This window comes from Daphnia carinata, chromosome 3 (assembly GCF_022539665.2).
Source record: "Daphnia carinata strain CSIRO-1 chromosome 3, CSIRO_AGI_Dcar_HiC_V3, whole genome shotgun sequence".
Lineage (NCBI taxonomy): Eukaryota > Metazoa > Arthropoda > Branchiopoda > Diplostraca > Daphniidae > Daphnia > Daphnia carinata.
The window spans coordinates 12,441,496-12,468,627 of record NC_081333.1 but is presented as its reverse complement, the minus strand read 5'-3'; the positions used below and the strand labels follow the sequence as shown (position 1 = coordinate 12,468,627).

At 40.0% G+C, this 27,132-nt stretch overlaps 4 protein-coding genes, 6 long non-coding RNA genes and 1 pseudogene across 10 annotated transcripts; 5 read left to right on the top strand and 6 right to left on the bottom strand.

Annotated features, from left to right (window-relative positions):
- Positions 1–476: 476 nt before the first annotated feature.
- On the bottom strand, positions 477–967 carry LOC132087809 (uncharacterized). The gene is made up of 2 exons (XR_009420625.1): positions 705–967; positions 477–638 (listed from the first exon to the last, which is right to left on the bottom strand). It is a non-coding gene; the product is annotated as an uncharacterized LOC132087809 (long non-coding RNA).
- A 1,858-nt stretch (positions 968–2,825) lies between these two features.
- LOC130698531 (4-hydroxybutyrate coenzyme A transferase-like) lies at positions 2,826–7,232 on the bottom strand (annotated as a pseudogene).
- Positions 7,233–10,038: 2,806 nt separating this feature from the next.
- On the bottom strand, positions 10,039–11,170 carry LOC130698571 (4-hydroxybutyrate coenzyme A transferase-like). Its single transcript, XM_057521249.2, has 3 exons — positions 10,622–11,170; positions 10,403–10,551; positions 10,039–10,343 (listed from the first exon to the last, which is right to left on the bottom strand). The coding sequence occupies exons 1-3, from the start codon at positions 10,791–10,793 to the stop codon at positions 10,173–10,175; spliced, it is 492 nt and encodes a 163-aa protein (XP_057377232.1). The 5' UTR covers positions 10,794–11,170; the 3' UTR covers positions 10,039–10,172.
- A 1,801-nt stretch (positions 11,171–12,971) lies between these two features.
- LOC130698530 (argininosuccinate synthase-like) lies at positions 12,972–15,405 on the top strand. Its single transcript, XM_057521200.2, has 8 exons — positions 12,972–13,179; positions 13,252–13,320; positions 13,633–13,878; positions 14,017–14,162; positions 14,278–14,399; positions 14,479–14,621; positions 14,699–14,939; positions 14,999–15,405. Exons 1-8 carry the CDS (start codon positions 13,075–13,077, stop codon positions 15,157–15,159), a joined length of 1,233 nt encoding a protein of 410 aa, XP_057377183.1. The 5' UTR covers positions 12,972–13,074; the 3' UTR covers positions 15,160–15,405.
- LOC130698578 (uncharacterized) lies at positions 15,311–16,672 on the bottom strand. The gene is made up of 3 exons (XR_009003298.1): positions 16,096–16,672; positions 15,756–16,003; positions 15,311–15,691 (listed from the first exon to the last, which is right to left on the bottom strand). It is a non-coding gene; the product is annotated as an uncharacterized LOC130698578 (long non-coding RNA).
- On the top strand, positions 16,631–17,430 carry LOC130698576 (uncharacterized). Its single transcript, XR_009003296.1, has 4 exons — positions 16,631–16,645; positions 16,725–16,901; positions 16,995–17,101; positions 17,211–17,430. It is a non-coding gene; the product is annotated as an uncharacterized LOC130698576 (long non-coding RNA).
- LOC132087813 (uncharacterized) lies at positions 17,408–18,742 on the bottom strand. Its single transcript, XR_009420631.1, has 3 exons — positions 18,598–18,742; positions 18,330–18,532; positions 17,408–17,517 (listed from the first exon to the last, which is right to left on the bottom strand). It is a non-coding gene; the product is annotated as an uncharacterized LOC132087813 (long non-coding RNA).
- A 145-nt stretch (positions 18,743–18,887) lies between these two features.
- Positions 18,888–19,420, top strand: LOC130698581 (uncharacterized). Its single transcript, XR_009003302.2, has 2 exons — positions 18,888–18,982; positions 19,066–19,420. It is a non-coding gene; the product is annotated as an uncharacterized LOC130698581 (long non-coding RNA).
- Positions 19,421–20,096: 676 nt separating this feature from the next.
- Positions 20,097–20,879, top strand: LOC130698577 (uncharacterized). Its single transcript, XR_009003297.2, has 2 exons — positions 20,097–20,298; positions 20,434–20,879. It is a non-coding gene; the product is annotated as an uncharacterized LOC130698577 (long non-coding RNA).
- Positions 20,880–20,892: 13 nt separating this feature from the next.
- Positions 20,893–24,327, bottom strand: LOC130698505 (pre-mRNA-splicing factor syf1 homolog). Its single transcript, XM_057521168.2, has 11 exons — positions 24,202–24,327; positions 23,981–24,129; positions 23,794–23,917; positions 23,286–23,710; positions 23,090–23,222; positions 22,585–22,974; positions 22,328–22,513; positions 21,607–22,266; positions 21,449–21,544; positions 21,264–21,377; positions 20,893–21,201 (listed from the first exon to the last, which is right to left on the bottom strand). Exons 1-11 carry the CDS (start codon positions 24,241–24,243, stop codon positions 20,965–20,967), a joined length of 2,556 nt encoding a protein of 851 aa, XP_057377151.1. The 5' UTR covers positions 24,244–24,327; the 3' UTR covers positions 20,893–20,964.
- A 206-nt stretch (positions 24,328–24,533) lies between these two features.
- Positions 24,534–26,720, top strand: LOC130698575 (pre-mRNA 3'-end-processing factor FIP1-like). Its single transcript, XM_057521255.2, has 9 exons — positions 24,534–24,644; positions 24,713–24,827; positions 24,972–25,180; positions 25,246–25,482; positions 25,545–25,757; positions 25,826–26,071; positions 26,135–26,247; positions 26,305–26,451; positions 26,510–26,720. Exons 1-9 carry the CDS (start codon positions 24,543–24,545, stop codon positions 26,715–26,717), a joined length of 1,590 nt encoding a protein of 529 aa, XP_057377238.1. The 5' UTR covers positions 24,534–24,542; the 3' UTR covers positions 26,718–26,720.
- Positions 26,721–27,132: the final 412 nt, after the last annotated feature.

The window sequence follows — 27,132 nt, the reverse complement described above, 5'->3', positions numbered from 1 at the left end:
TATTCTTTGTTGTCGACGGAAACGAGTCTGCAAGTCGTCCTCCGATCTATCCAGGAATGGCAGCAGAAGCACTGAAATCTTTAAAATACCATTAAATATCTGAACGAAACATCAATCTGGAGATGGCGATGTGTTTTTCAACCTGACCTGAAATGGTGACAACCTAGTTCCAGGTTGAAGACGGAGAACTACTAAGAAACACAACAGCTATACAGTGGAACCAAGCTTTTGAGCAATATATGAACAATCTTGATTGCCCGTTCCCAAAAGGAACAAGGCCTGAAATTTTAGATTGGCTTGTTGTAAGTAATGTTAAATGGGTATATATTCAAAAGTCTTGCTGAACTTAGCAATGCTGCTAATGTTCTTCGTTACTTGTTTATCCATGATCTAAGAGACCTTCAAACAAAAATCAATGAGTGCCTTGTTTCTGTTCAAGCCCTCACTGCTAATCCTAAAACTGACACTAAGCTTGGTAAAGTTGGATATTGAGTGTATTTTCTCCTGGCCAATATGACACATTTATGAATCTTTTCAACCATCCCTGTTCTCTTATTTGGATTCTCAACGTTGGCTGTTGTGAGTGACGTTAAATGGGTAAATATACAGAAGTCTTGCTGAACCTACTGATGCAAATCCTAGGGAAGGAGAAAATCTTGCAATGCCAGCTACTGAAAATGGATAAAAAAATACAAAAATCATACCAATGCTGACAAGTTGCATAAGAATTCTGCTCCACTTACGTTGTGATTTATTGGAATGGTGTGCAATGTATGCAGCTGCTCCAATCAAACCTGTGGCTCATATACTGTGAAAAAGGAAAATGCATTTCACTGCAGTGTAATTTGTACCTGAACCAATGATAAGCCTATAACTATAACCTAAGCAATCCCTATCCACTTTAAGCGTTGAAATACGAGATGTGTGACTTAGCGAAACAAAACAAAGAAGATATTTTTAAAAATCGTCAAACCATTCCAGGCTGTATGTACACACCAGACAGTGGTAGTGATGACAGCTGCAACAGTTGAGGAGGAGATTTCGAAGCTTAAGCACTTGTTATTGTTTCACTATTGCTTTCTGGCACCATCTGTGGGAAAAATCTTAAGTTGTAAATTACAACTTCTGATACAGACCCCATAGTCTAGCTCCTTGTCTCCTCCCATTGTTCCTATTCGAAATTGATTGCTGATCACGGAGAACAGGCTTATTTTGACATCGAGCTAAATAAAATGAAAAAAAGCGAAGGAAATTACCTAAAAAAATGATCGAGACGACTCGCGGAGTTGCCAAATAAACGGTCAACCATGGAGCACAAGTTGTCTATACAAAAATGGGTCAAACGGCGTTCCGTAATGTAGTCACTGTTAAAAGTCGTTTTATAAATCTGGAGATCAATATATTCTTTTGGTATTTCTGCCAACAAAAGGAATATAACTTTGTGAATACAGTTCACTGTTTCATTTTACTTTGATGCACCTCCAAAATTATATTCTTCCCCCTTTGACTGTAATACTGACGATTTCAGCAGCAGCGCTTTTATACCCTGCGTTTCACGGTATATTAACGTTGATGAAACATCCCCTTAGTGGGTCGGGGCAAGCTAGTGACTAAGGATTCTTCCTTAGTACAATAGGCGACTGAGTGTAGAATGAAAGGAGGGCTGGATGAGAGATCTGATCGCAAAGTACCTTTCATTAGACATTCTAGTCATGCAGTCGGCTTGAACAAGCAGTTGGTCCCACCGTGTTGCATGTGAGTCGTGGTAAGCGTCATGGTGTTGGCTAGGTCTGTAGATCGTCCGGATGGCCAAAACTGGAGACAGATGCGGAATTGTCGATGATCATTTCTGTGATGGATGGTCCCCCATCCACACTGTGATATTCGAGCTATGCATGAATATGATGGTAAATCACGTGACTATGTGAGGCAGTTCCGTTGGAAGAAACATCCAGCTAGGTTTAGATTCGTCTGGGTCAAGTAACTGATGAGAGCCGGGGGGGGGATACCCCGGTAAACTCAAAGGGTCCTGTGGCGACTATTACGCTCACACTGCGGTGGTCAACTAACTGTTGCGATTCAAGTTACACGAACAAGTCCCTTCCCTTTCTTTTTATATTTATATTTTTTTTCCTCAAAGTATGTTTTATCAGAGTAAAAAAAAAATGATTTCATAAGCCATATCTACTTTCAGGCAGATTCTATTGTTTAGATGAATGATAATTATTGCTTCTGCGCAAACAGAATATCGATATAATGAATTAAATTTATGGTGACCGTGTCTCATCCAAAGAAGATGGAGTTATCATTAAAAAGTTAATATACAACAGAGACAATGTCATCTTCCTTCAAAATCGAAGTACTTTAACTCTACTTGAAGAGTAATTGAAAAAATTAATAAACATAAGACCCAAAATTGCTTTGCTTATTTACAAACTGCCGTCTGCTAGAACACAGTAGTTTTCCCTGGAAATGCATTCACTCCTAAATTATAAGGTTTTTTTCTATCCAGAGAAATTTAGCATCTGACCATTCCCTAAACAGGAGTTTGTATGATGCGCCCAATTCTTTGCGTCCTGCTTAAATCCTTTGCTGCCACAATGGTATTCATTGGCATTCATTTGAAACATCCATGTTGCCATACCTCAGTGGCATCTTCCTTCTTTAATTTGCGGCATTTCTACGTAAAGCCTGGCTGATTACTGAACAGCTTTGCAGTAGCAGTCAATCTTTTAATTCAGCAATACAAAACCCCGAAAAAACAGGAGATGAATACAGAGTGCTGCTCATAAAATACGTATATTATTATAAAATCATAAAATAGATGACGAGACGACGGGAAAACAATGGAAAGGCAGGAAAGCATTACAAAACACATTTGTTTCAAAAATCGGCAGACAAATTAAGGTGACGCTATTGTAAATGTAGATGTTAGCAGGGAAACACTTGTAAATTAACAAGGAGAAGCAAGTAACCGAAGTCTTACATCCAACTAGAGAAAAACAGTCAATATTTAATAATATGATCCCACCGACAGCGCCTTTCATGGTTTGACTGCGAGTAAAAACTTTGCACAACAAAAAACAATAGTTTTGGAAGCTGGACAGATGTAACAGTGTTCGCTGTGAAACCTTTCAAGCACAAAAAATAACTCATCAGTTGTTCTTCATTTTAGAGGCATGGTCTAAACGCAGGTCTTGGTTTTTCGTGGAGGATTGGGTACTTCCTGCATTTTAGCGTGGCTAACTGAGAAAGCCTATGACGTTATTTGCTATCTGGTTAAGACGAACTTAAACCCATGAGTAATCCACATTATAAAATGTTTCATTACTTTCATAATTACAAAGGCTAATATAGGGCAAAACGAAAATTTCAGTAGCGCTGCGGCAAAAGCGTTACGTCTCGGAGCAAAAAAAGGTGAGGTAAACGAGCATTCCTATTATCGTGAGGTATGCCGTGGAGCAATGTTAAGATAATCCAGGTCACAAACTGCATTTAGATATTAGAGAAGAGTAAAAAAAAACCTGTTTTGAAAGAAATATAAATTAAACGGACGTTTGATCAAATCTGGAAATCATTCGTTATCACCATAGCGACAGAGGTTGAGCAATTCTTTTGATGCTTGATTTAATTAGGTTTGTGTGACAGCAAACAATGAGGTAACATTAGAACATACTCTGGTAAGAGAGGTACGATAACGGTCTTGGTCATGGTCCAATATGAGACTACACTTCCTGTAGATCGCCACTAATTTTCTGTATGGAGCTCAGAACCGTGTCCCATTCGCTCGTTGGAATTGCACTACTAATTCCTGAGGTGTGTATGACACGCAAAGAATGGTCAGTGGATAGATCTTCCATCCACTATACATCAGGACAGAAAAAAATTGAAATGAACGATAGTAAGAAATAACGAAATGAAACTCATATTTGAGAAATTGTGTTTACCGCTCTCCTGGGCGTTTGACTCTTAGAAAGTCCTTCACGTGCTCGTTGAATGGGCGTTGACTTTTTCCCGGCTAAACTGTCTCTGCTTGCGTTCAGGTTTGTCATCGACTGGCTTCTGCCTCTAGAGTGTCTCCAATCGGAAACAGGCGATGTGCTCGATGTTGTCGACTCGTCAGTGTCTAACCACCAAGTCTCCCGTTGAGCCTTCGCGGGTGTGTTCTTTTTCCTCGTTGGCGGATTTTTTCGAAACGATAAGTTCTTTTGCTTGAGCAATTGCATTTCCTGTTCAACGCGTGCCACCTGTTTCTGAAGACTGTCGCACTGACAATGGATTTGCAGATCTCGATTATCCCAGCGAGAATACGTTTCGTTTTTTGAAGGATTCGATTCAGTAGGTTCAATTTTGTCAACCTTCAACAAAGGCACCGTTTGTTCCATTGGAAGGCTACTGACCGGAATGGGCGACTCCTCTGTTTGCACATTGGCATCTTGACGGGCGACAGTCCAATGTAAAACAGAGTTATTACACTGCGATACTTCATTGTTGACTTATGTCTGAACTTGACGGGTTTTCTCCTCTACCAAATGTGCTAAAGTCTCTTCCAGACGAACTATTTCACGTTTAGCTAATTCTTCGTTCTCAGACTTGGCATTTTTGACCAGTTTGCTCAAATTCTCTGTTCTCTCCCGTTCGCTCGCCAACTGATTTTCGAATTGCTTCTTAATCTGAGCAATTTCACTAGGGAACCAACTTTCTAGTCACGGTAATGCCAAAACTGGCTTACCACCATCTGGACAAATAGCTGCTCCACGTGGAAAATCAACCTGTCCACCGACACCCAGTAAATCCATAATTACTGCTTAAAATTTTCTAGTAAAGGCCTCTTCGATAAACGTATTACCAGAATACATTCTAGTTCCAATGGAGTCGCTTACAACTTGGCCGGTTAAATCAATCTCGATGCACGAATTGATGGCTGTAACCTTGGGATTCTGAGCGATCAATGAAGACGAATTAACCCATTGGACGTCACCCATAACTGCAAGTTAATGTTGAAAGCTCTTTATTAATAAAGAATTCTACGTGAGTATGCGAATTGAGTACCTATGAATGGGTTGTTGTCAAGAAAATCGTAAAGCCTTCGAGACCCCAGACAGAAACTATCCGCAATCTTGCCAGGTAGTATCTTTTTTTGGCTATTGCTAATGCAGCCAGCTTCAACCAAATCTACTACGCCATCGCTAAACATTTCCGAGTGTATTCCGAGGTCTGTATGGCTTTTTAGCGACGAAAGTACAGCGTCAGGGATATTTCCCATACCTGGATAATTCAACTGAGAAATAAAGAAAAGAACTCACTTTTGTAGCGAACAAAGAAAAAAGAAAATACCCATTTGTAGGGTGGCCCCATTATCAACCAGACTGTCGGCAATCAATCGACTAATGGCGTTTTCGATTGAACTGATTTTTGATGGAGGTCTTTGTGGAAGCTCTTCATCTACGTTGACGATACAGTCCAAATGGGAACGTGGATTGTCCCATCACCAAAGGTTCTCGGAATTTTTGGATTAATTTGGCCTATGATGTACTTGGCATTTTTTACGGCAGGCCGCGTCACGTCCACACTGGGACCAAAGCTGCAGAAATCATGCTGATCAGGCGGAGAAACCTAAAAATAACATTCTCACTAAAGTTTTCATTATATTGTTGTAATAGTCATTATCTTACGTTGATTAGGGCAACATCTAGTTGAATGATCTTCCGCTGAAACAACAGTGGTATCTCGGAGAGAAAGATGGGTATGAAATCAGCCCTACCAGTGTTGACTGCCTCCCTAGCATTGGCACCAACGAAGAAGGAATTATCACGGAATATGCCTGACAAAAATAACAAGATGATACCATTTATGCAAACATAAGTGCAAGAATATTGAGGTGTTGAGTTTACCACTGTACTCTGGTTTCAAGTACTCCATTGCTCCTTCAATATGGATGTGACATACTGTGACTCTCTCCTGTCTATTTTGCTTTCCATGGTTAGCTAATGCAGCTAGAAGCTTTGATGGAGTAGCTGCTGCACTGTGAACAAAAATGTTGTCACCAGACTTGACAACCTTTATGGCATCTTCTGCAGAAGCAGTGATTGGTGCTCATGGCAATGAATGAAACGGTTCAGTAGCATAAGTATAATACTTCCTTATAATTTCATTTTTAAATCTTCTAAAAACACCGCTAAGATGCATTGTTATGATCACACGATTCACTATGCACGTCGTTAACAAAAAATGTTGGACTAGTTAAAGATCTAGGGTCTATGTGATTCTACGAATTACTACAAGAATGGAACGAGATAAAAGCTAAACAGTGAGGTAAAACCAACAACGGAAGTTCTGACTAGTAAAATTTCAAAATAATGTGTGTTCTCGGAGGCGAACCTTTGTCATTTATATAGTCACGTAGCTGTGAAAGGTTATTAAGCAGCCGGCTGATCTATTTCGAGGCCTTGACGTTTGTTTACTTCGCGGCTTATTTCCATTAACGCTAGATGCCACTTTCTTGCAGCGGTTTTTCGAATTTTTCGATTTTCTTCAGCCCGCCTTTTTATAAATTAAATTTCCACGAGTTCGCACAAAACCCCGCTTTTTCAGGCTATTAATTAAGCCCTTGTTATTGTTTCACCATTGCTTGCTGGCACCATCTATAAGAAATATCTTAAGTTGTAAATTACAACATCTGATACAGACCCCATAGTCTAGCTCCTTGTCTCCTCCCATTGTTCCTATTCGAAATTGATTGCTGATCACGGAGAACGGGCTTATTTTTACAGCAAGCTAAATAAAATAAAAAAAGCGAAGGGAATTACCTAAAAAATGATCGAGACGACTCGCGGAGTTGCCAAATAAACGGTCAACCATGGAGCACTTCTTTTCTTCTCGTTTTCTAATTTTGATTCCATTTCTATTTTCATCGTTTGCCAGTCTCTTAGAGATTGAGTCTTCTCGTGAGCGATTCGTGAATCTGCGTTACGTTTGACGGCGGAATCTGCAATTATCTCTTCCGTTTGTGTTACGCTTTGCGGAATCTCACTGAAAGATGCTGGAGGTAATAACAAATCAAGTTGACTAGCTTCTTGTTCGGTCTTCGAATTAAGTGCACTATCCATTTGGACAACAAGATTTTGCGATTCGGCCGTCTTTGTTTCAAAGGTGATAAATTCAACAGGACTCTGACATACAGGAATGTCTTGAACGATCACTGGGTTTACTTGATTTGCCAATACTGTTTCTTCTACTGATTCCGAACTAATTTCGAGGTAACATTTCCCAAAGCCAATTTCACGGGTGGGGCATCCTCAATTTCTTGAAGTTCAACTGTTAACGAGGAAATAATGGGAGGCCGGATGTCAATGTTTTCTACTTTTTTTTTCATTATGATTTACAATGGAAGTATTGATTTATCAACTTGTGCAAGCGTGAAATCCAAATTTGGCTTTTCTTCATTGACTTCTTCTCATACAGGTTGACATGGCAAGGTTGGCAAGCTCAATTCTGCATTGTCGGGATATGTTGGCACATGGATTTCGATTTCTGGTAGTACATTGGTCACCATACTAGACTCAAAGTTCGTTTCCAATGCAGGGATACAGTCTTCGGCTTGTTCACGTGCTTCATTTTGCATATTATCAGGGAATATGGTAATTTCGTCTTCTACCATTTCAGCGTCGTCACTGTTTTCACTGGCAGATAACGGGCTAGGGCAGTATTCGGAATTGAACCGGTTTAAAAACTATGCCTTACCAAATTGCGTTATGGTTCTGCCAAAAATTTTGGTAAATATACACGACCAGTACTGATCAACTGTTTCATAAACAGTGTATCTCAACAAAAGCAACGGGACTCCACACATGTGTGTTGTCAGGCTATGCAGACGTAAAAAAATGACAGCATAGTTGCCATCTAACGTCGTGACTTGAAAACGAGGAATTAAATTTCGAAAAGCATTAATGCTTCTGAAAGTATACGTAAGTCTAGAAATAACTCTAAAAATGTAAGTTAATAAAAAGATTCCCAGATTAGATAGGGGTGCGGGATGATCCCGCTGTCCAAGCACCAATCAGTGTGAACCTGATCCACCGTAAAACTACTGGTGCGTAGTAGTAGTCGCGAAAGGATGAACGGAAGAGGATGGATTTTTGAATTAAGTAGACATTTACAAATACGAAGCATAAGCATTTACGCTGAATTTATTGAATAAAAAACATTGTACACGAGCGTATAGTTAAGGACAGAACCTTTTTACTCGACATTGAATTTTGATTATTTACAAATTTTGAACAAAACCTTACGGTTACTGTATAACGTTCGAAATGTTTTGTAGTACATTGTCGCACCGACGTCGACTGCGTCGAGCAGTTTAACTAAAAAAAAATTCACCTTCGGTTCTGAAAATAATTTTTTTGGTTAATAGGGCTCGTTCGTATTCTTCAATATTCGGTTACTTGTACGGAAGTCGGTAAACAGCCACCAGTAATTGTTGCATAGTCTGGAGAAACGGTTGGCACAACAGGTAAAATTGTCGCGTCGCAACGAGTTACGTTGAATCGTGTACCGAAATAAAAAATATAATGTTAGATGGGGAAAAGAACCATTGTCGGCTGTATCTCCATTGTGTATCTCTCAGAGATGACGATGGCGTTGAAGACGTCCTTAACCTCTCCTGCAGCTTCCTTTGCGTTTAAAATGGTTAGTATATTTACCCACGATTGCAGGTACGTTTTACAACACCCGGAAACTTGCGAAAACTTACCGTGACACGTCGCGTTTCTACCGGTAAAAGCAGCCTGCAGCGTTGTCGCATCACGTCTTCGATAAGCACCTTCTGCGAGGTAATTGGTGTCAGTTCGTTGCTGCTGTATGATATATTTCAAGTTGTCGAAGGCATCCAAAGTCCTTGATGAAGGAAGGTGTTTTACTTCTATCAAGAAGTTCCGCAGAGACGGAGCCACATGTCTTAGTAAACAACTGTATAAAAGCCAGCTAAGACCAAACGCGGCATTTTCATCATGAGTGCCCGTCGCGCAAAAAAATGGTTTATCTTCCACTGCATACTGATATTGGCCCTCCATGAGGCAGTTGTGAACATTCTCCACGTTAGTGGCACTAAGTACATCACCGACACTTTTACAAAGTTTTATCCAAACAGAAAAGTTGTCTGACCAGTTTTTGTTCATTTCAGCTAGATTCAAATGGCATACTTGATTCCTCGCATTGACTGCAGTGTGAATTTCCATGGAGGAGAGAGGTTCGACAAGAAAAGTGTTATCAGTGTCATTATTGGAACTTAATGTCTCCATTATAACAGCAAAGTCGCAATTTATAGCTGTAGATGAAATCAGCTCCTTTCTGCGCAAGAACGTCCGCACGGCAGGGGTTACGTAGTACGTTAAACAATAGAATAATGCTTCAGCTATATAGATAACATCCGCATTTACTTCGTCTGTACTTATGTCAGATTCCGGGTCCCCTTCCGATTCAGTTAAAATCAACTGCACAGCTGGGCGTTGGACTGTTGGTGCGTTCTTCAGTTGTTGTTCAGTTACTACAGTACGTATAACTCTGGAAGATGTAGAGACTTGGCTATTAGTTTTCGGTTTGCCCATCTTTGATTCTTGTAACAGAACTTTGATAGGCAAATAAGTAAAATTATAGTTTTCATTATAACTTCAGCTTCTTTAGTTAAACAGGGTGCATATCTCATCCACTGCGAAGTGGGTTTTCGACATATAATCTATTCTATGTCATTATATGTTATTTTGTACTGCAAAAGTAATAGGAATTATTAAAGTTCCAATTTTTAGAAATGTTGTTCAAACATGTTTGAACAACCTTTCTGAAAAGTAAAAACAGAATATGTTATTTAATGCATCCCTGATAGGGCTAGGCCTCCGGGATACCTAAGATACAGGTTACTAATACTGACAGGTACTGGCGCGACACACGTGAAATATGTTTTTCGTATTTTTTTTTTATCTTTAAACTGTTCAAAATTGAATGAAATTAACAATATAGCGCTATTGATAAAAACGGAGTACGTAGATTGATTATTCTTTATTGATTACTATTTATTGGTGGACAGATAATTAACGCGAAGTGGAAATACAACATACACATACATAGGTACTGTGCTCACAATTAAAATCATTTTAGTCTTTGTGGAAGCTCTTCATCTACGTTGACGATACAGTCCAAATGGGAACGTGGATTGTCCCATCACCAAAGGTTCTCGGAATTTTTGGATTAATTTGGCCTATGATGTACTTGGCATTTTTTACGGCAGGCCGCGTCACGTCCACACTGGGACCAAAGCTGCAGAAATCATGCTGATCAGGCGGAGAAACCTAAAAATAACATTCTCACTTAAGTTTTCATTATATTGTTGTAATAGTCATTATCTTACGTTGATTAGGGCAACATCTAGTTGAATGATCTTCCGCTGAAACAACAGTGGTATCTCGGAGAGAAAGATGGGTATGAAATCAGCCCTACCAGTGTTGACTGCCTCCCTAGCATTGGCACCAACGAAGAAGGAATTATCACGGAATATGCCTGACAAAAATAACAAGATGATACCATTTATGCAAACACAAGTGCAAGAATATTGAGGTGTTGAGTTTACCACTGTACTCTGGTTTCAAGTACTCCATTGCTCCTTCAATATGGATGTGACATACTGTGACTCTCTCCTGTCTATTTTGCTTTCCATGGTTAGCTAATACAGCTAGAAGCTTTGATGGAGTAGCTGCTGCACTGTGAACAAAAATGTTGTCACCAGACTTGACAACCTTCATGGCATCTTCTGCAGAAGCAGTGATTGGTGCTCATGGCAATGAATGAAACGGTTCAGTAGCATAAGTATAATACTTCCTTATAATTTCATTTTTAAATCTTCTAAAAACACCGCTAAGATGCATTGTTATGATCACACGATTCACTATGGACGTCGTTAACAAAAAATGTTGGACTAGTTAAAGATCTAGGGTCTATGTAATTCTACGAATTACTACAAGAATGGAACGAGATAAAAGCTAAACAGTGAGGTAAAACCAACAACGGAAGTTCTGACTAGTAAAATTTCAAAATAATGTGTGTTCTCGGAGGCGAACCTTTGTCATTTATATAGTCACGTAGCTGTGAAAGGTTATTAAGCAGCCGGCTGACCTATTTCGAGGCCTTGACGTTTGTTTACTTCGCGGCTTATCTCCATTAACGCTAGATGCCACTTTCTTGCAGCGGTTTTTCGAATTTTTCGATTTTCTTCAGCCCGCCTTTTTATAAATTAATTTTCCACGAGTTCGCACAAAACCCCGCTTTTTCAGGCTATTAATTAAGCACTTGTTATTGTTTCACCATTGCTTGCTGGCACCATCTATAAGAAAAATCTTAAGTTGTAAATTACAACATCTGATACAGACCCCATAGTCTAGCTCCTTGTCTCCTCTCATTGTTCCTATTCGAAATTGATTGCTGATCACGGAGAACGGGCTTATTTTTACAGCAAGCTAAATAAAATAAAAAAAGCGAAGGGAATTACCTAAAAAATGATCGAGACGACTCGCGGAGTTGCCAAATAAACGGTCAACCATGGAGCACAAGTTGTCTATACACAAATGGGTCAAACGGCGTTCGGTACTGTGCTCAAAATTAAAAGTCGTTTTATAAATCTGGAGATCAATACATTCTTTTGGTGTTTCAGCAAACAAAAGGAATATAATTTTGTTAATACAGTTCACTGTTTCATTTTACTTTGATGTACCTCCAAAATGATATTCTTCCCCTTTTTGACTGTAATAGTGACGATTTCAGCAGCAGCGCTTTTATACCCTGCGTTTCACGGTATATTAACGTTGATGAAACATGTTCTTATCGGGTCGGGGCAAGCTAGTGACTAAGGATACTTCCTTAGTACAATAGGCGACTGAGTGTAGAATGAAAGGAGGGCTGGATGAGAGATCTGATCGCAAAGTACCTTTCATTAGACATTCTAGTCATGCAGCCGGCTTGAACAAGCAGTTGGTCCCACCGTGTTGCATGTGAGTCGTGGTAAGCGTCATGGTGTTGGCTAGGTCTGTTGATCTTCCAGATGGCCGAAACGGGAGACAGATGCGGAATTGTCGATGATCATTTCTGTGATGGATGGTCCCCCATCCACACTGTGATATTCGAGCTATGCATGAATATGATGGTAAATCACGTGACTATGTGAGGCAGTTCCGTTGGAAGAAACATCCAGCTAGGTTTAGATTCGTCTGGGTCAAGTAACTGATGAGAGCCGGGGGGGGGATACCCCGGTAAACTCAAAGGGTCCTGTGGCGACTATTACGCTCACACTGCGGTGGTCAACTAACTGTTGCGATTCAAGTTACACGAACAAGTCCCTTCCCTTTTATTTTTCTTCAAAGTATATTTTCTCAGGGTAAAAAAAACGATTTCATAAGCCATATCTACTTTCAGGCAGATTCTATTGTTTAGATGAATGATAATTATTGCTTCTGCGCAAACAGAATATCGATATTAATGAATTAAATTTGTGGTGACCGTGTCCCGTGTCATTGACATGATAGTGGCATTGATATTGACAGTGGCATCTTCCTTCGTTAATTTGCGGTATTTCTACGCAAAGCCTGACTGATTACTGAACAGCTATGCAGTAGCAGTCAATCTTTTAACCCAGCAATACGAAACCCCGAAAAAAGGAGATGAATACAAGGTAAGAGGTGCTCAGAAAATGCGCAATAATTATAAAGTCATAAAATAGACGACGAGACGAGGGAAAACAATGGAAAGGCAAAACAAAAGGGCGCTATTGTGATTCTAGATGTAAGCTGGGAAAAACTTGCAAATAAACAAAGAGAAGCTACTAACCGAAGTCTTACATCCAACTCGAGAACAACAACAAAACATTTAATGATATGATCCCACCGACAGCGCCTTTCATGGCTTGACTGCGAGGAAAAACTTTGCTCAACAAAAAACAATAGGTTCGGAAGCTGGGCAGATGTAACAGTGTTCGCTGTGAAACCTTTCAAACATACAAAAAATAACTCATTAGTTGTGCGTCATTTTAGAGACATGTCTGATAATGAACGTGTGATCTTGGCTTATAGTGGAGGATTGGATACTTCCTGCATTTTAGTGTGGCTAATTGAGAAAGGCTATGACGTTATTTGCTATCTGGTATAGACGAACTTAAATTCCATTAGTAATCTACATTATTAAAATGTGTCATTACCTCTCGTAATTACAAAGGCTAATATAGGACAAGAAGAAGATTTCAGTACCGCTGAAACAAAAGCGACATGTCTTGGAGCAAAAAAGGTGAGTTAAGCGAGCATTCCTATTATCGTGTGGTATGCTGTTGAGGAATGTTTAGGTAATCCAGGTCACACACTGCATTTGGATATCGAGGCAGAGTAAAAAAAAACACCTGTTACTAAAAAAAAATATAAATTAAACGGACGTTTGATCAAATCTGGGAGGATTCGTTTTCACGATCGCGACAGAGGTTGACACGCAAAATGATCGAAACACTTACCACCGCTGACAAATCGTGTTTATGTTGCTTTATCGTTATCAGCTTGAGCTTGGCCTCATTTTTTTTATGACAATTTTTTTTTTCGGGATTTCCAGATTATAATTGAAGATTTACGTGATAGTTTCCTGAACGACTATGTTTGGCCTTCAATTAGAGGCGGATTGATTTACGAAGATCGGTATTTATTGGGGACAAGTCTTGCCCGTCCTTGCATCGCCTCTGGTTTAGTGCGTGCTGCGATTCGTGAGAACGCCAAATTTATTTCGCACGGAGCAACTGGCAAAGGAAACGACCAAGTTCGTTTTGAACTAGCATGTTACTCGCTCCACCCTACAGTCAAGGCAACGTTAACTTTCTACGTTTTCAAGTATTTTCATCGTCGTCACTCGGACATCACTAATTTACTTTCTACAAAGATGGAGATGACGTAATATTTTTGGGACAAATTATACAATAAAACGATTTTGGCATTCTCACAGATTATTGCTCCTTGGCGCCTGCCCGAATTTTTCGAACGATTTGTGGGTCGACAAGCACTTTTTGAATATGCCGCTGCTAATGATATCCCATTACCCGTCACGCCGAAAAACCCATGGAGCTGTGACGCCAACCTTATGCATATCAGGTTTTTGACTTTTTCTTTGTTGCAAAAGTTAGAAAGAACAAAAAAAAAAAAACTATTGACCTAATTTTCAATTTCAGTAGAATAACTATTGATTTACTTTCGTACCTGTGTTTAGCTATGAATCTGGGATTCTAGAGAACCCCGACCAGGAAGCTCCAGAGTCGTTGTATCAAATGACTTCCTCATTGGAGACAGCTCCCAATGATCCAACTATTTTAGAAATCACATTTGACAAAGGTTTGTTTACGACCTGTCACTATCCAACTTCTAAGTCTAATGGCACTACAGCATTGCAAGATAATTAATTTTTTTCCAGGCAACCCTGTGAGCTTAATGAACATTCAAACTAAGGCAGTGATCACAGAACAATTGGCACTTTTTGTCAGTTTAAATGAGATCGCCGGACGACACGGAATCGGCCGGATTGACATAGTGGAAAACAGATTTCTCGGCCTCAAGGTAAATGTGCACATATGGCAATGCTAATTAATTTAAAGTTGTTCAGCTTGATGATCCAAAATTTATTCCCCAAATAGTCACGCGGGATCTACGAGACTCCTGCTGGAACTGTTTTGTATCACGCTCATCTTGACCTTGAAGCGCTCACTATGGATCGGGAAGTCCGCAAAATCAAACAGCAGCTCCAGCAAAAAATGGCAGATCTTGTTTACTGCGGATTTTGGTTCAGTCCTGAATTCGATTTTATTCGCCAGTGCGTAGACACGTCTCAGAAATGCGTTAACGGGACAGTCCGTGTTTCACTTTTTAAAGGGCAAGGTATTTAAATTCTTTTGCTATGTAACGGCATTTTAAAAAAAATGTTTCGTCAATGACAGTCAGAATTCTGGGCCGCAAAAGTCAGAGTTCATTGTACAACCAAGAACTGGTATCAATGGATGCACATGGGGGCTACGATCCGGTGGATGCTGGAGGTTTTATACGGGCGCACGCAGTGCGGCTGAAGGAATATTATCGAGTTCAGACGGAAGCCGAATAAAAACCCCTGAAACAGACAGCCGGATAATCACGCAACTAAAGTCAACACAAGCAAACGATCAATAACAGAGTCAATCCTACACTCGTGCAACTCGTAAGGCAAACTGGAAAATAGCGCACAGTGATGGATAACGTACCCAGCATCGGCAACGTAAATAGAAACAAACATGTAATGCAATTAGAATCTGTAAACAGACCGTTTTACGATTTAAAAAAAGACAATAAAATTTAAGTAGTAAGGCAACAATTCAATAACCGCAGTTCACATCAAAATTCATAAATTATGTTACGCTTTTCTACAAGGTTTACTTTCCGAAGAAACCCAAGTAGCCGCCAAAATTTCCCCAGAAAGGGCGATATCCATACCCGTAGTAATTGTAAGGACTATATTCCTCAAGTCTGTTTCTGAGCCCAAATAAACGAGCGTCGCGTTGTGGCAGGGTGGCAACGGGATCGAACTCTAATTCTATCGGTCCGGAATTCACTCCTTCACTAGCAAGGATCACCAACATTCCGAATATGCACAAGGAGGTCTTAAAAAAAAAAGAAACTTGGATTAATTTCTACATTTGAAAAATTTAAGAAAAAGAAGCATACCGTCAGTTTCCCCATTTTTGAGCTGCCAAGAGATATAGCTGATCAAACGTTGTAGAAACAACTCGTTTTGAACCAAGACTCGTTTTGAATTGACGATCCGCCGCAGTTTATATCCGAGAACTTTTATCCTGTAATGTGAATGGGCCAGATCACCTCACTATCCTGGAACGGGACTTGACGTGTCTAATCTAAAAGGCACACAAGGCACACGTCAAGAGTCCGCCAACCGGAAGCTGTTAAGCGACACACTTATGCAATCATGAGGAAAGAGTAAACGTGAGGTTTTTTCTAAAGCTCTATAAACTAAAATCAATTTAATTATTTAAAAATTAAGGCTTACTGTAAAAATTTCAGGAACTGGAACATTTTTCCTTTTTCTTCATTTTACTTCTTGGTTTCATAGCATGTCAATGCGCAGTTTCTTGAAAGGTGGATTCACGTTCGTTGTCTTGAGCTTTACATACTCTCCATAAAGAAACCGAAGACAGGTTCTTCTCGTAATATAAATATATACGATTTCTCTGGAAGGCGATGGCAGCGTGATTTCTAGCAACGAAGAAAGTGACCTCATTTCCATAACGGAAAAATCTGGAGAGGAATGACCACTACTTCAGCCTCAAATACGATGTTCTCTTTTGCTTTAACCTACACTCAAGCACTGAGGTGGTTTTCCCCATAAAAAGGTCCTGCTCTTTCTTGATACAATCCTATGTGCGTTGAATGTTACAGATTAGCATAACGAAACTACCACGATTCAACAATAGAAACGCTGTCGTAGAGCATCATTAATGTGGACCAATAGCTCGGGGAGATCTACGTATGTGGAAAACCCCAAATTGTCATTGTTAAGCTGCTGACGGCAGTCACGCGGTACAAGAGTCCCGTTCAGTGTAAGTATTATTTATCAGTCGTCCGGTGAAATTACGCATCATGTAAGAGGTTCCTACTTTCTATTTCAACTATTACCAGATGACCCACTGATTGGTTGGTGCGCCAGCGGGTTCATCCCAGATTTCAATTCCGCTAATTTTCTTCGGAGTATATAAGGTGGCTGCGGAACTCTCCCAATAACAAACCTGCAGTCCTAGAAGACACAAGTTAAAAAAAACGGGAAACAAATTTACTCTTTACGAATTCAAGATGAAGGTAATACTTGCACAGTCACATTAAACTTTAGTTTTCTCAAGTTTGTAAAGGACAAAATAGATTTTAAAACCTGATTTCCTTACATTGAAATAGGTCCTATTCCTTCTTTACGTCTTTGCTATTTCCGTACTAATCGCCGCAGCTCAGACAAGCAACATCAAGAGTAACCTTGCTGATCTCGACACTGCGGAAGCTATACCGTACGTTTGTGACCTATTTACATTTCTTCAGCCTTTCTTTCGGGTGTTCTAGAATTTTCAAAAAATTCTTTTTCTCTTTTTGAATCCTTTTTTTTTACCGCGTTGTCAGGTATGGGAATACAGGGCGCTATCGCCGTCCACCCTATCGAGGCGGATCGTCATCCCATTTCCGCGTTACTGGATAACGTACGTGCATTTCTCAAATCCTGATGTGGGCCGTGTCCCGTCCTATTTTGAAATTATAGAGATTTAAATGTTAACATTTTAAATTTTACGTATATGAAATGTTGTGTTTCACGAGATATATACACACAATGTCTTACCGCAAATAGTTTTATTCATCCTTTTGCGAAAGTATGCAAATCTGGGTAGACTATGACTTTTTCTTGGTTTCGGAAAACTGGTTTTCTTTCTGCCTATTGAATGAAACGATAAAATAATTGGTTTAGACAATTTCTCAGTAAGCTTTTGTGTTGGAATTTTCTCGATAACAGGAAAATGTATGCGAACAAGCCCACATTCAAATTGGTATGCGTGAATGACATAATGCATGGTAATTACGCATGCATTTATTACGTAGTACATTATTATACTGATTTCAGTAAGGTGACTCACAGGGCAACACCAAGGCAAATCAGATCGCAAAAAACTATTCCGATGATGACAACGGACCTCAAAATTTCTTCACATGGTTAGTGGTGCTCCATAAATCATTTTGAAACTTACTAGCATAAGAATTTTTAAAAACCTCGAGATGAACATTATTAATTACATACCATTTATCTACACGCTTATTTGTATTATGTTCCTTACAGTGCTCTTTTACTTCGAAAAATGCCCTCGACACGGTTGGATGAATGGCTGTCTGGAACCTCTATATCGTGCAGTTTTAGGGAGTGCCATTCTGTCTGGTATAACTCAAACATCATGAAAAAGCACTGACGTAACCTCGCCCCTTCGAAATCAGAAATTTCTTACTTATTCAAATCATTTTTGTTTCAGTTTTGCTCATATTGAGCTTGGAACCCTTTTGGCTTAAAAAAGTCCCAGTATCCCCGCTTTCTTTAAAATTAAAAGCGAAATAAAAGTCTGGCTACGGCCCTGTAACGAAGCACAACATAACTAAAACAAACCCAGAACAGGAGGAAACAACCACGCCCGGTTTTTAACGTTCGTGGTGTTTTCTCATTAAAGTGTTAAGATAGTTTTCTCAAGGCGACTTACATACCTGTGGCATTGGGATGGCGCAGCATCAAGTCTTCATTGCGTTGTTCTGCACTTTCCTTTTTTTCTTGTTTTAGGGGGATGTCATTTTTTGCAAAAAACGGAAGAGCCTTGCCAGTTGACGAGTCCATTTAGCACTTAGTGATCGAATTCCAGTTTTTCTTCCTTGTTTTTTTGTACGTTGTAGAGCTTTAGTGAGGTCTCAAACTAGTAAATTTTTTTAACAGATTAGATCTTTCGAGACGTTTCGTTTAAAGCTGGTTTCAACTTACTTATATTTACTCGTTCTCTTGATAGTTGAGCTCGATCTCTTCATGCTGCCAATTTTGTTGCCGGCCCGTAGTCCACTTCTAATCCGGTTTTTTTTTTTTTTTTAACTCAACCTTTTTGTTTAATTATGTGGTAGGTACAAGAATCTTCTAACTTTCTTTTGTTTTTCTCCCACTTGCTTATTGGACCATCTGCCTGGGAATCAAATGCATACACGTATTTACCTTCCAGCAGGCCGTTTAGAATTAATTATTTTTTGGAAACTCGGCTTAAAGGTTCGGAGGTGGACTATAAAAGCTGATGGGAAGATGTTACACTACGTAAACAAAGTAAGACGTTGTAGAGGTCACACGCGTTAAGATTTACCTTTTCATCATCGTAATGAGGGTATACTAAATTAATGCCTAAGCGGTACACAAATTTTAGATGGCCAACTAAATAGTTTCATGTGTTTTGAATTTTTTGAACAGGTTATCTTATTTTTCTTCGCTGTTTTTGTTATTTGCTGTAGCGCTTTAACACGAGCAGCCAATCTGATTACGAAGCCCAACATTGACATGGCTGATCTGAATGGAGCTGATTCCATACCGTATGGAAAAATCCCCAGTCGTCACCGAGGATATCCGTATGGAACACGATATACTCATTACCGTGTTACCGGTTAACACGACAGCAAGTTTTTCTTTTGTGGCTGTTAATACTAATATTCCTTGACTATCCTGTTTCGATTTAAAGTAGCTGATAAATCTACTGACCTTATTTTGGTGCCCTCGATGCACGGTTTTATGCCTTTAATGGAGAAATACACATGATGTTTATATGTTCCATTGTTTTCGCACTACCATTTATCGCTTATCTGTGAAGTAAACCAAAACATTTGCTTAAAAAAAAAAAAATGCCACCATAGGAGATCATGATGAAAATGAAATTACCTGTACTTGGTAAGTGTTGGCTGATAAGGCTCTTCAAGGGCAACGTCAGGGCGATCCGGTGTAAACGTGCGGTAGTAAGCAGCCGGCAATAAAATTTCTGGCATTGACGCCTCTTTTGTTTTTCTTTCTGCACGCCTTACTTAGCACAACATTGTGTCCTTTTCTAGAGAGCTAAAAGGAGTAGCCTTTCACACACTGAAACCGTATCGGTTTAAGCTAGGTCGTTCAATTTACGAAGGATTTTTGCACAATGCTCAATTCCAGAAATTTAAATTATGCCAGAGGACGCATAATAATCGCACAGTTTTTGCGCGCAAAACAATTTGCTCATGTCTGAATCGAGGCGGGTTTTTTCGCCCTCTCCGGTATTCCCAGTACTTCATGAATTAATCGTGATATACTTACACATTTCATTCAGCTGCCCTATAGTGCCAAGGTGATACCGTAAAAACAATCTGGTTTTTACAAGCCAAACGTTTAAACTGTATCACGCTGAAGGACAAGACCGATTATGCCGAATGCCCTTGATCTGTTTAGAAGGTTTCCTTCTTCATACAACCGTGTCCACTGATGTTTCACCGCTGAGCCCATCTCAGTAAAAATCCGGTTTCGGCGAAAGGTAACTCCTTCTTCTTTGGCAAATTCCCTCCGGGAGTTCCAATGAAGGTATATAAACCACCGTGCGACCTAATCGTGTCACAAAGAAAGTCAAAGCCATCGAACAAACACCGTTAAGAAAAGAGAAATCTCTTTAACTCAATCGCCATGAAGGTACGTGATTGTGTACCAAAAAAAAATCTTGTTTGTTAAAGGATACAGTGCAGTCCAACGCTTGACAGTTTGTTGTTGCCGGGTTGCAATTAAAGTAACGTTTAATTATTTTTTCATGTCCCATTTTTTTTTTAGGTCATTTTTCTCCTTTTCGTTTTTGCTATTTGCTGTTCGGCGATAGCTGCGGCACCACAACTGTTTGAGTCGAAGCCTAGTATTTATGCCAACATCGGTGCAAATATCGCCGATTTAGAGACTGCAGAAGCTATTCCAGGCCGCCGATATTACACCGGTAGCCGAAGTCGTAGCTCCTATGGATCACGATCATACCATCGTACTATGCATCGTGGATAAAGCGACCACTTTCTTTCCCTCTTGCCGGACTATTTGCATACTTCTTTCTTCGCACAATTTTGTGCGAAGCAATTAGTGCAACCACGACCTTATTAACTTTAAATTATTTACCTCCACCGATAATGTTTGCGTCTCAGCAGAAAGATCGCCTACATTGTACATTATTTTTTTTCTTTCCTGTCACTACCTTTAACGTATAAATAAAAGCATCAGCAATTTTTTAAAAATATGTAGATTGAATTATTTTGTAAAGAATACCCATGTATTGAGTACGGTGGAATACGTTCAGGATGTTAAGGTTTGCGCCCATTTTTATTGCCCTTCTTCTTCATCATCATCATCTTTTTTCAAACTACCAAATACTTGGCGTGGAACTTGTTGTTCTTCGATTGTGGCCTCTTCTTCCTCATCGTCATCTCCATCCTCATCAATGTCAATTTCGTCAGGGTTACTTGCAACTGGAACTTCCTCAGTTGCGCTGCCCGGTTGAGTTTCACTTCGGACGAACATAATGTTGCTTCCAGGGCGCGCGAGAGGTTTAGCCACAGGCTGGAGAGGGAATTTTAAAATTAAATAACAAAGGACACATGGAATTGTAGATAATAGGGTACCACTGGAGGACGAGACTCCTCCACATCTAGCATTTTCATGCTGTCCTGAGAAGCAGCGGCTGCTTCGGCAGTGTTGGTAGCCGCAGCTAACATCTGAGCTGACATCATGTTGATCTAAAGTAACCAAGAGAAATATATTTACATATTTCATCGACTCGTGGTGAAACATCGCTGACACAATTTACCTGCGTATTATATGTTGCCTGTACACTGCGCTTGATTCGAAGCATTTCACGCATCGTATCTTCGTTGCCATGCTTAATTTCAAACTCTTTCCAAACCTAAAACAAAAATTCAATGATAAATTTCCAACGAATGAATTATAACGAAATATGCCACATACCTTCCAGAACTCTGGTGCCACCCTAGGATCGCACATTTGACTGCAATGTCCGTAAACAGCTCGAGCTCGGTCAATTTCGCCCAGTTTGCGCTCCAAATCGGCGAAGCGCAAACACATTTCACGAGCCTGGTGATCGGGTAGTTCTTCGATGGATCGCTCGTAGATGTGACGCGTCTTGGTAACTCCGTATATCTCTGATGCTTTTTTAATGTACATGTTGTACATGTCAAACCGCTCGTTTGCTGGCACAGCTTTTGTGGCTCTCTCATAGACGTTCATAGCGTGGCGAGCTAGACCGTGTTCCTCTTCCAACTTGGCGTAGAGCATAAAGAAAGTTTTGGTAAACTTATTGGGACATCCGTCGAGACATTGTTCAAAGAGATCTCGGGCACGCTCCAATTTTGAACCACCATAGCGCTTCAGAAACTTGGATAAATAGGTGTTCCATATATCGTAAACATTGGGCCATTTAAATAAAGCAATTCCTCGTTCGTAGGCTTTGAATGCTTCTTCAAAGTAGTTGTTTTCTTCCAGAAAGATAGCGTAGTTCATAATGATCTGCGGAGTTGCAATTTTCAGTTCAAGGATGCGATCATAGACCGCTTTGCAAGTCTTAAAAGTACCAAAGCTTTCTTCAAGGTCTGCGTATAAGCCCCAAATCTAAATTAAAACAAACACGTCAATGCTGTTGAATTTTAAATAGCAATTGAGCAAACAGTACCTTTAAAGATTTATGGACACGGGTCTGTACTTGTTCAGCGTCATCATGGTAATCTACTTTGCGTGCCGGAGGTGTAGTAACACGATGCATTAGCTTGAGAGCTTCTTTGTAGTGAGCATTTCGGATTTCCATTTCAGCCCATTCGCACCAAACAGTTGCCAATTCATCAACTTTTACGTACTTCACCTGCAACACCAATGACATAAACATGATAAATGAATAATCTGGCACGCAAGTTTTTCTTCAAAATAACCTACCTGTGTAGCTTTTTCGAAAACAATTCGCCCATCTTCGATTTGATTATTCTTTTCGTAGAATTTAGCAAAGTCGACCCACAGCGTATGAACTTTGCCGATAGCTTGCTTTGGATCCACTGTCTGGACAGCCTCAGTGAAGGTGTTGATAACTTCATGAGGTTTGCCTTCGTAAAGCTGGACTCGCTTGTGCCATTCGGCAACGTTATGGGGATTTTGGCGCAGCAGAACTGAATTTAAAAGTAAAGGTCTGCGATCCATCAGATCCTCAAACCTAGCCATCCTCAGTTCAACTTCGATATCATCATCATCCGTGGGGTTAGTTTTTTCACCTATCTCCTCCATAAGATGACTCAGATTCAGTTCTTCAAACTGAGCGTAGGCATCGAAAACCTGTCGTTTGCAATTAACATAATAGACGTTAATAAATTAGTTCATTTATTAATTTTTTTTTACTTTTAATTCTTATTACTATATTTTTTCAAAGAAACGTACAACGCAACTTCACTTGTGTAAAATCTCGCACAGTGGTAACCGTCTGAATAGCTTCTTCGTAAATATCTCGTGCTCTTTCAAACAAACCACTACGTATGTAATAATCGGCAAGAGAATTCCAAAGCTGGCCAAGTTGATCAGTATACCTGTTGTGAGAGATTATCATTACAAATCTGTATTAATTTCTCCGTTGTTCAATACAGACTCACCGTCGAAGTCCTCCTCGAATGATTGCATCGACGTTAAGACTTTTGATTTGCTTTGGATTTTTTGAATTGAGCTCACACAATTCATTCCAAAGTTGGTGGTTTGATTTCCCAGTTTTAGAAACAAAGCTATCTTTGTTAACAATTTGGGCTAGCTTGACAGCGGCTTCATCTAGTCTGTCGATAGATTTCAAGTAGTCGACAAATTCTTCGGCGTCTTCTGCAGACAGTTTGAGAAAACGACGAAAGACACGTACAGCTGTTTCAGGTATCGGGTGCATTTTGACAAACTTCAGGTAAAGCGGCCAAATACGGGAATGCTGGGTAATTGGCAAGGCTCTGAGAGCACGATCAAAGACCTTTCTTGTGGTGGTAATTTTTTGCTGGTGTGTTAAAAATTTGCAGTAATCCATCCATATTCTAGGCATCTATAGTGCCATTACAGTTAATGATGAAGTAAGAAATTGCACATGACACTGATATGGAGTATTACAATTCAATAAAATGTTACCTTGTGCATGAATACCAAAGCTCTTTCAAATGCATTGTTCGCATCTTCATAACATGGATCTGTTATACAGCGTCCCTTAGTTTGCTTCCTTCGTAGGCAAAGATAACTATACCATAGTTTGTAACTGAAGACAAGCATGTGTAAATTAGCATATGTGTGAACAATAAGGCGGCAAAAAAATTTTTACCTGCCAGGCATTTCTTTCAATGCTCTTTCATAAATCAAATTGACGATCGCAGGAGGAGCATCTTTTTTGAATTCACAGTAGCGAAGCCAGTGTTTGACAGAGTAAGGGTTTCGTAAAATTTCTTCTTCATAAGCCAAGTCTTCTTCACTCTTAAATCAAAGGAGACAGGTCATAATTTAAACCCAGCATAATTATGAAAACCCAGCATCATGTATTCTTACCAAAACAATGTCTCCCGGCTTTCTCCCGATAGGTTTATCCATATTGCTGATGAATTATCTCACAATTCAACGCTACCGACTGAACAAGCAACACATGAAAATTTACGAAACGCAACGTCTGCCGCAACCAGGGTAGCCTGTTGCCAAATTGCATTTACCATCCATCGAAAATTTGAAATCCAAATCGAAAAATTATATCTTCTGTTTTTTAATTTAAAACATCTTACAAAAAAGGTAAGGTGCTTTCAAGTATTAAACCTTTTCAAGATACAAGCACCGTGAATTATCTTATAATCACGTTTTGTATGACAGCGTGGGTCTTCTGTGTTTACACTACAATAATGGCCGACCAGGAGGCCAGCTACCCGGCCCGGCACTCAGACGAGGCAGATAATTCTAATTCTCAATTCCCAGATCCCTCGGAACAGTTACCAGATGACTACGTGAGTGTATAAAATCTGTTTATTTTTTTTACGAACTAGCAGTCATGGTTTGGTGGATTTTTCCCCAGGGAGAAGATGGCAAAGGTGAGCAGGACATCACCGGCAATGGAGAAATCTACGAAATTGAAAATGAAGACCATATTGCTATCGAAAGAAATATGGAATTTTCCAGAGAAGGCTACGGTAAGCCCTGTTTCAAAAACTCAGTTGGTGATATTTCTATACCTGACTACCTTTTGTCCAATTGAAAGTCTGCTTCACAACCAGAATCTTATTACTTTTCTTGATTCATTCGTGTAAACAAATCAATTTCTTAATTACCAAAAGATCATGTGGAATCAGAAGAAAACAATGAAGAAAAAGAGGAGAGACAATATGATGGTCAAGAAAATGAAGATGATGATGATGATGAAAGTGATGATGATGTTCAGATCACAATTGGTGATATTAAATCTGGCCCAGCAGCGTATGCTGGTTTTAATGTAAAAAGAGGAGCAGCCGGAACAGCAGCTCAAGGAATGGGGGAAAAGAGCAAAGTAATTTTTTTGTTATTGTATATTTTGGTTGAAATGTTGTTTCCAAGTGTACCTTTATGTTTTAGTTCACTGTAGATGAATTTGACGGTTCAATGGCTATTAATGGAGTTCCCGCACATGAATTCAGTTTAGACTCGTTGGAAGACAAACCTTGGAGGAAACCTGGTGCCGACATCACTGATTATTTTAATTACGGTTTCAATGAATTAACGTGGCAAGCATATTGTGAAAGACAAAGGCGATCACGAATGGAATCTGGAGCCGGTGTTCCAGCTAGTCTTGGATTAGGCCCCCCTCCAAAGGTAATAAACCTAATTATTTAATAATAAAAAATTAATATTGACTTCACGATTTTTATATCTAGATGATGGCTGCTCCTGCCCAAGCGATACCAATATCAGTGGTTAATGAAAATTCGAAATACGCAGGGTCAGTCGTTGTGAAAAAAGCTGGCCCTCCACCAGCACGCAAAATGGCCGGCGCTATTGATGTTATTGGCGGCGGGAATCTTTCGTCCCGTCGTCCAGAATCAGGAGTTTCTCCTGCGCCATCGATGGAAGAGCAACCGGAAGTAGTGGTAATTAAGAAATTTAACAGAATGTTCAGCTAAATAGGGCTATCCACTAAAATTTATATTATGGCTAGCCTGAACCTCCTATCGAAAAGCCACCGGTGTCAATAGATTTTTCACGTCCACCTCCCGGTTTTCCAAATATGGCCCTACCTCCGCCATTTGGTATGCCACCACCGGTGATTCCACCACCAATGATGTTACCACCGCCACCTATAGTACCTGATCCTTATGCCAACGAATTTATGGCTGGTCCGGGGGCACCCGGCGATGACTATTACCAATACGAACCCACGCAGGATTCGCAGTGGGGCTCTTCAGTAAGTCAGCTCCTCGTTGGCTTTCTTGTCATCGAACCATAAACATGTTCAAATTGTGACTAGGATTGGCGAGGACCACCACCCATGGGAATACCACTTCCAATGGGCATGAACCCACCAGCAAAGCAACGGAGAGAGAGCCTAGGAACCCCTCCTGTTCCTGGAGAAGAATCTCGGTAATGTACAGATAAATTGCTGGTTGATGCATGGGGAATAACAATATTTTCTTGCAGCCTAAACACCAGTAGCAGTCGAAGACGACGTTCACGCAGCCGTTCTCCTAAAGACGAACGCGAAAAAGAAAAAGAAGTTGAAAAGGATCGGGGCAAAGAGAGAGACAGAGATAGAGATCGTGATAGAGATCGAGATCGCGACAAAAGGTAACTGACACGAATCATAAACCGCTCATCTTTTAATTTCATATTTGTGATTCAACAGGGAACGTCGATCGGACAAAGATAAAGATCGTTCTAGTGGCCGTGATCGTGAAAGAGATCGCGATCGTGATCGCAGTGATAGAGATCGTAGTGATCGTAGACGTCGACATCGTGGCAGCAAAAGTCGGAGTAGGAGTCCCACCTCCCACAAACGTTCGTCCAAGCGATCGAAAAGAGAAAGAAGTAAAAGCAAAAGCTCGTCGGATTGATTTGGTGTCAACATACAGTCACCTTGCCCCTGCCTTTGTTAATTAGCTTGCGCAATTGGCCGATTTCCCAATAAAAACACCCTTTTTCGTTTATCTTATACTTTTTTTCGGGTTAAATGGTTAATGGGATTGTATAAGAAGAAATTAAATCCAACGCATATACTCGGGATGTATTTTTTTTTTTCAAAAATGAAAGAGGGCAAAGGTGGTTGCACGAGAGTGTGCTATTAAGAGGAAATACATTGGAGGTGTTTTTCCAACCAGAATTTAATGTAAAAAAAAATTGTAAAGTTTTAAGAAAACTGTCTTTTTGATGGAGATTGAAAGAGAAAAGCATTGATTCCAGAAAAAGAAAAATTTAAGGAGGGAAGCGGATGGGGGGTGTCGAAGAGCGAGTTCTGGTGGGGACGATTTT

Coding starts and splice junctions, on each gene's coding strand:
- LOC130698505 (XM_057521168.2), bottom strand. CDS start 24,243: ATGGATAAACCTATCGGGAGAAAGCCGGGAGACATTGTTTTG. Junction 24,130..24,201: donor AGCCGGGAGACATTGTTTTG/GTAAGAATACAT, acceptor CTTTGATTTAAG/AGTGAAGAAGACTTGGCTTA. Junction 21,378..21,448: donor AGGCAACATATAATACGCAG/GTAAATTGTGTC, acceptor TGGTTACTTTAG/ATCAACATGATGTCAGCTCA.
- LOC130698575 (XM_057521255.2), top strand. CDS start 24,543: ATGGCCGACCAGGAGGCCAGCTACCCGGCCCGGCACTCAGACGAGGCA. Junction 24,645..24,712: donor AACAGTTACCAGATGACTAC/GTGAGTGTATAA, acceptor ATTTTTCCCCAG/GGAGAAGATGGCAAAGGTGA. Junction 25,483..25,544: donor GATTAGGCCCCCCTCCAAAG/GTAATAAACCTA, acceptor TTTTATATCTAG/ATGATGGCTGCTCCTGCCCA.
- LOC130698571 (XM_057521249.2), bottom strand. CDS start 10,793: ATGAAGGTTGTCAAGTCTGGTGACAACATTTTTGTTCACAGTGCAGCA. Junction 10,552..10,621: donor CTTGAAACCAGAGTACAGTG/GTAAACTCAACA, acceptor TATTTTTGTCAG/GCATATTCCGTGATAATTCC. Junction 10,344..10,402: donor TAGATGTTGCCCTAATCAAC/GTAAGATAATGA, acceptor TGTTATTTTTAG/GTTTCTCCGCCTGATCAGCA.
- LOC130698530 (XM_057521200.2), top strand. CDS start 13,075: ATGTCTGATAATGAACGTGTGATCTTGGCTTATAGTGGAGGATTGGAT. Junction 13,879..14,016: donor CGCTCCACCCTACAGTCAAG/GCAACGTTAACT, acceptor GCATTCTCACAG/ATTATTGCTCCTTGGCGCCT. Junction 14,622..14,698: donor ACAGATTTCTCGGCCTCAAG/GTAAATGTGCAC, acceptor TTCCCCAAATAG/TCACGCGGGATCTACGAGAC.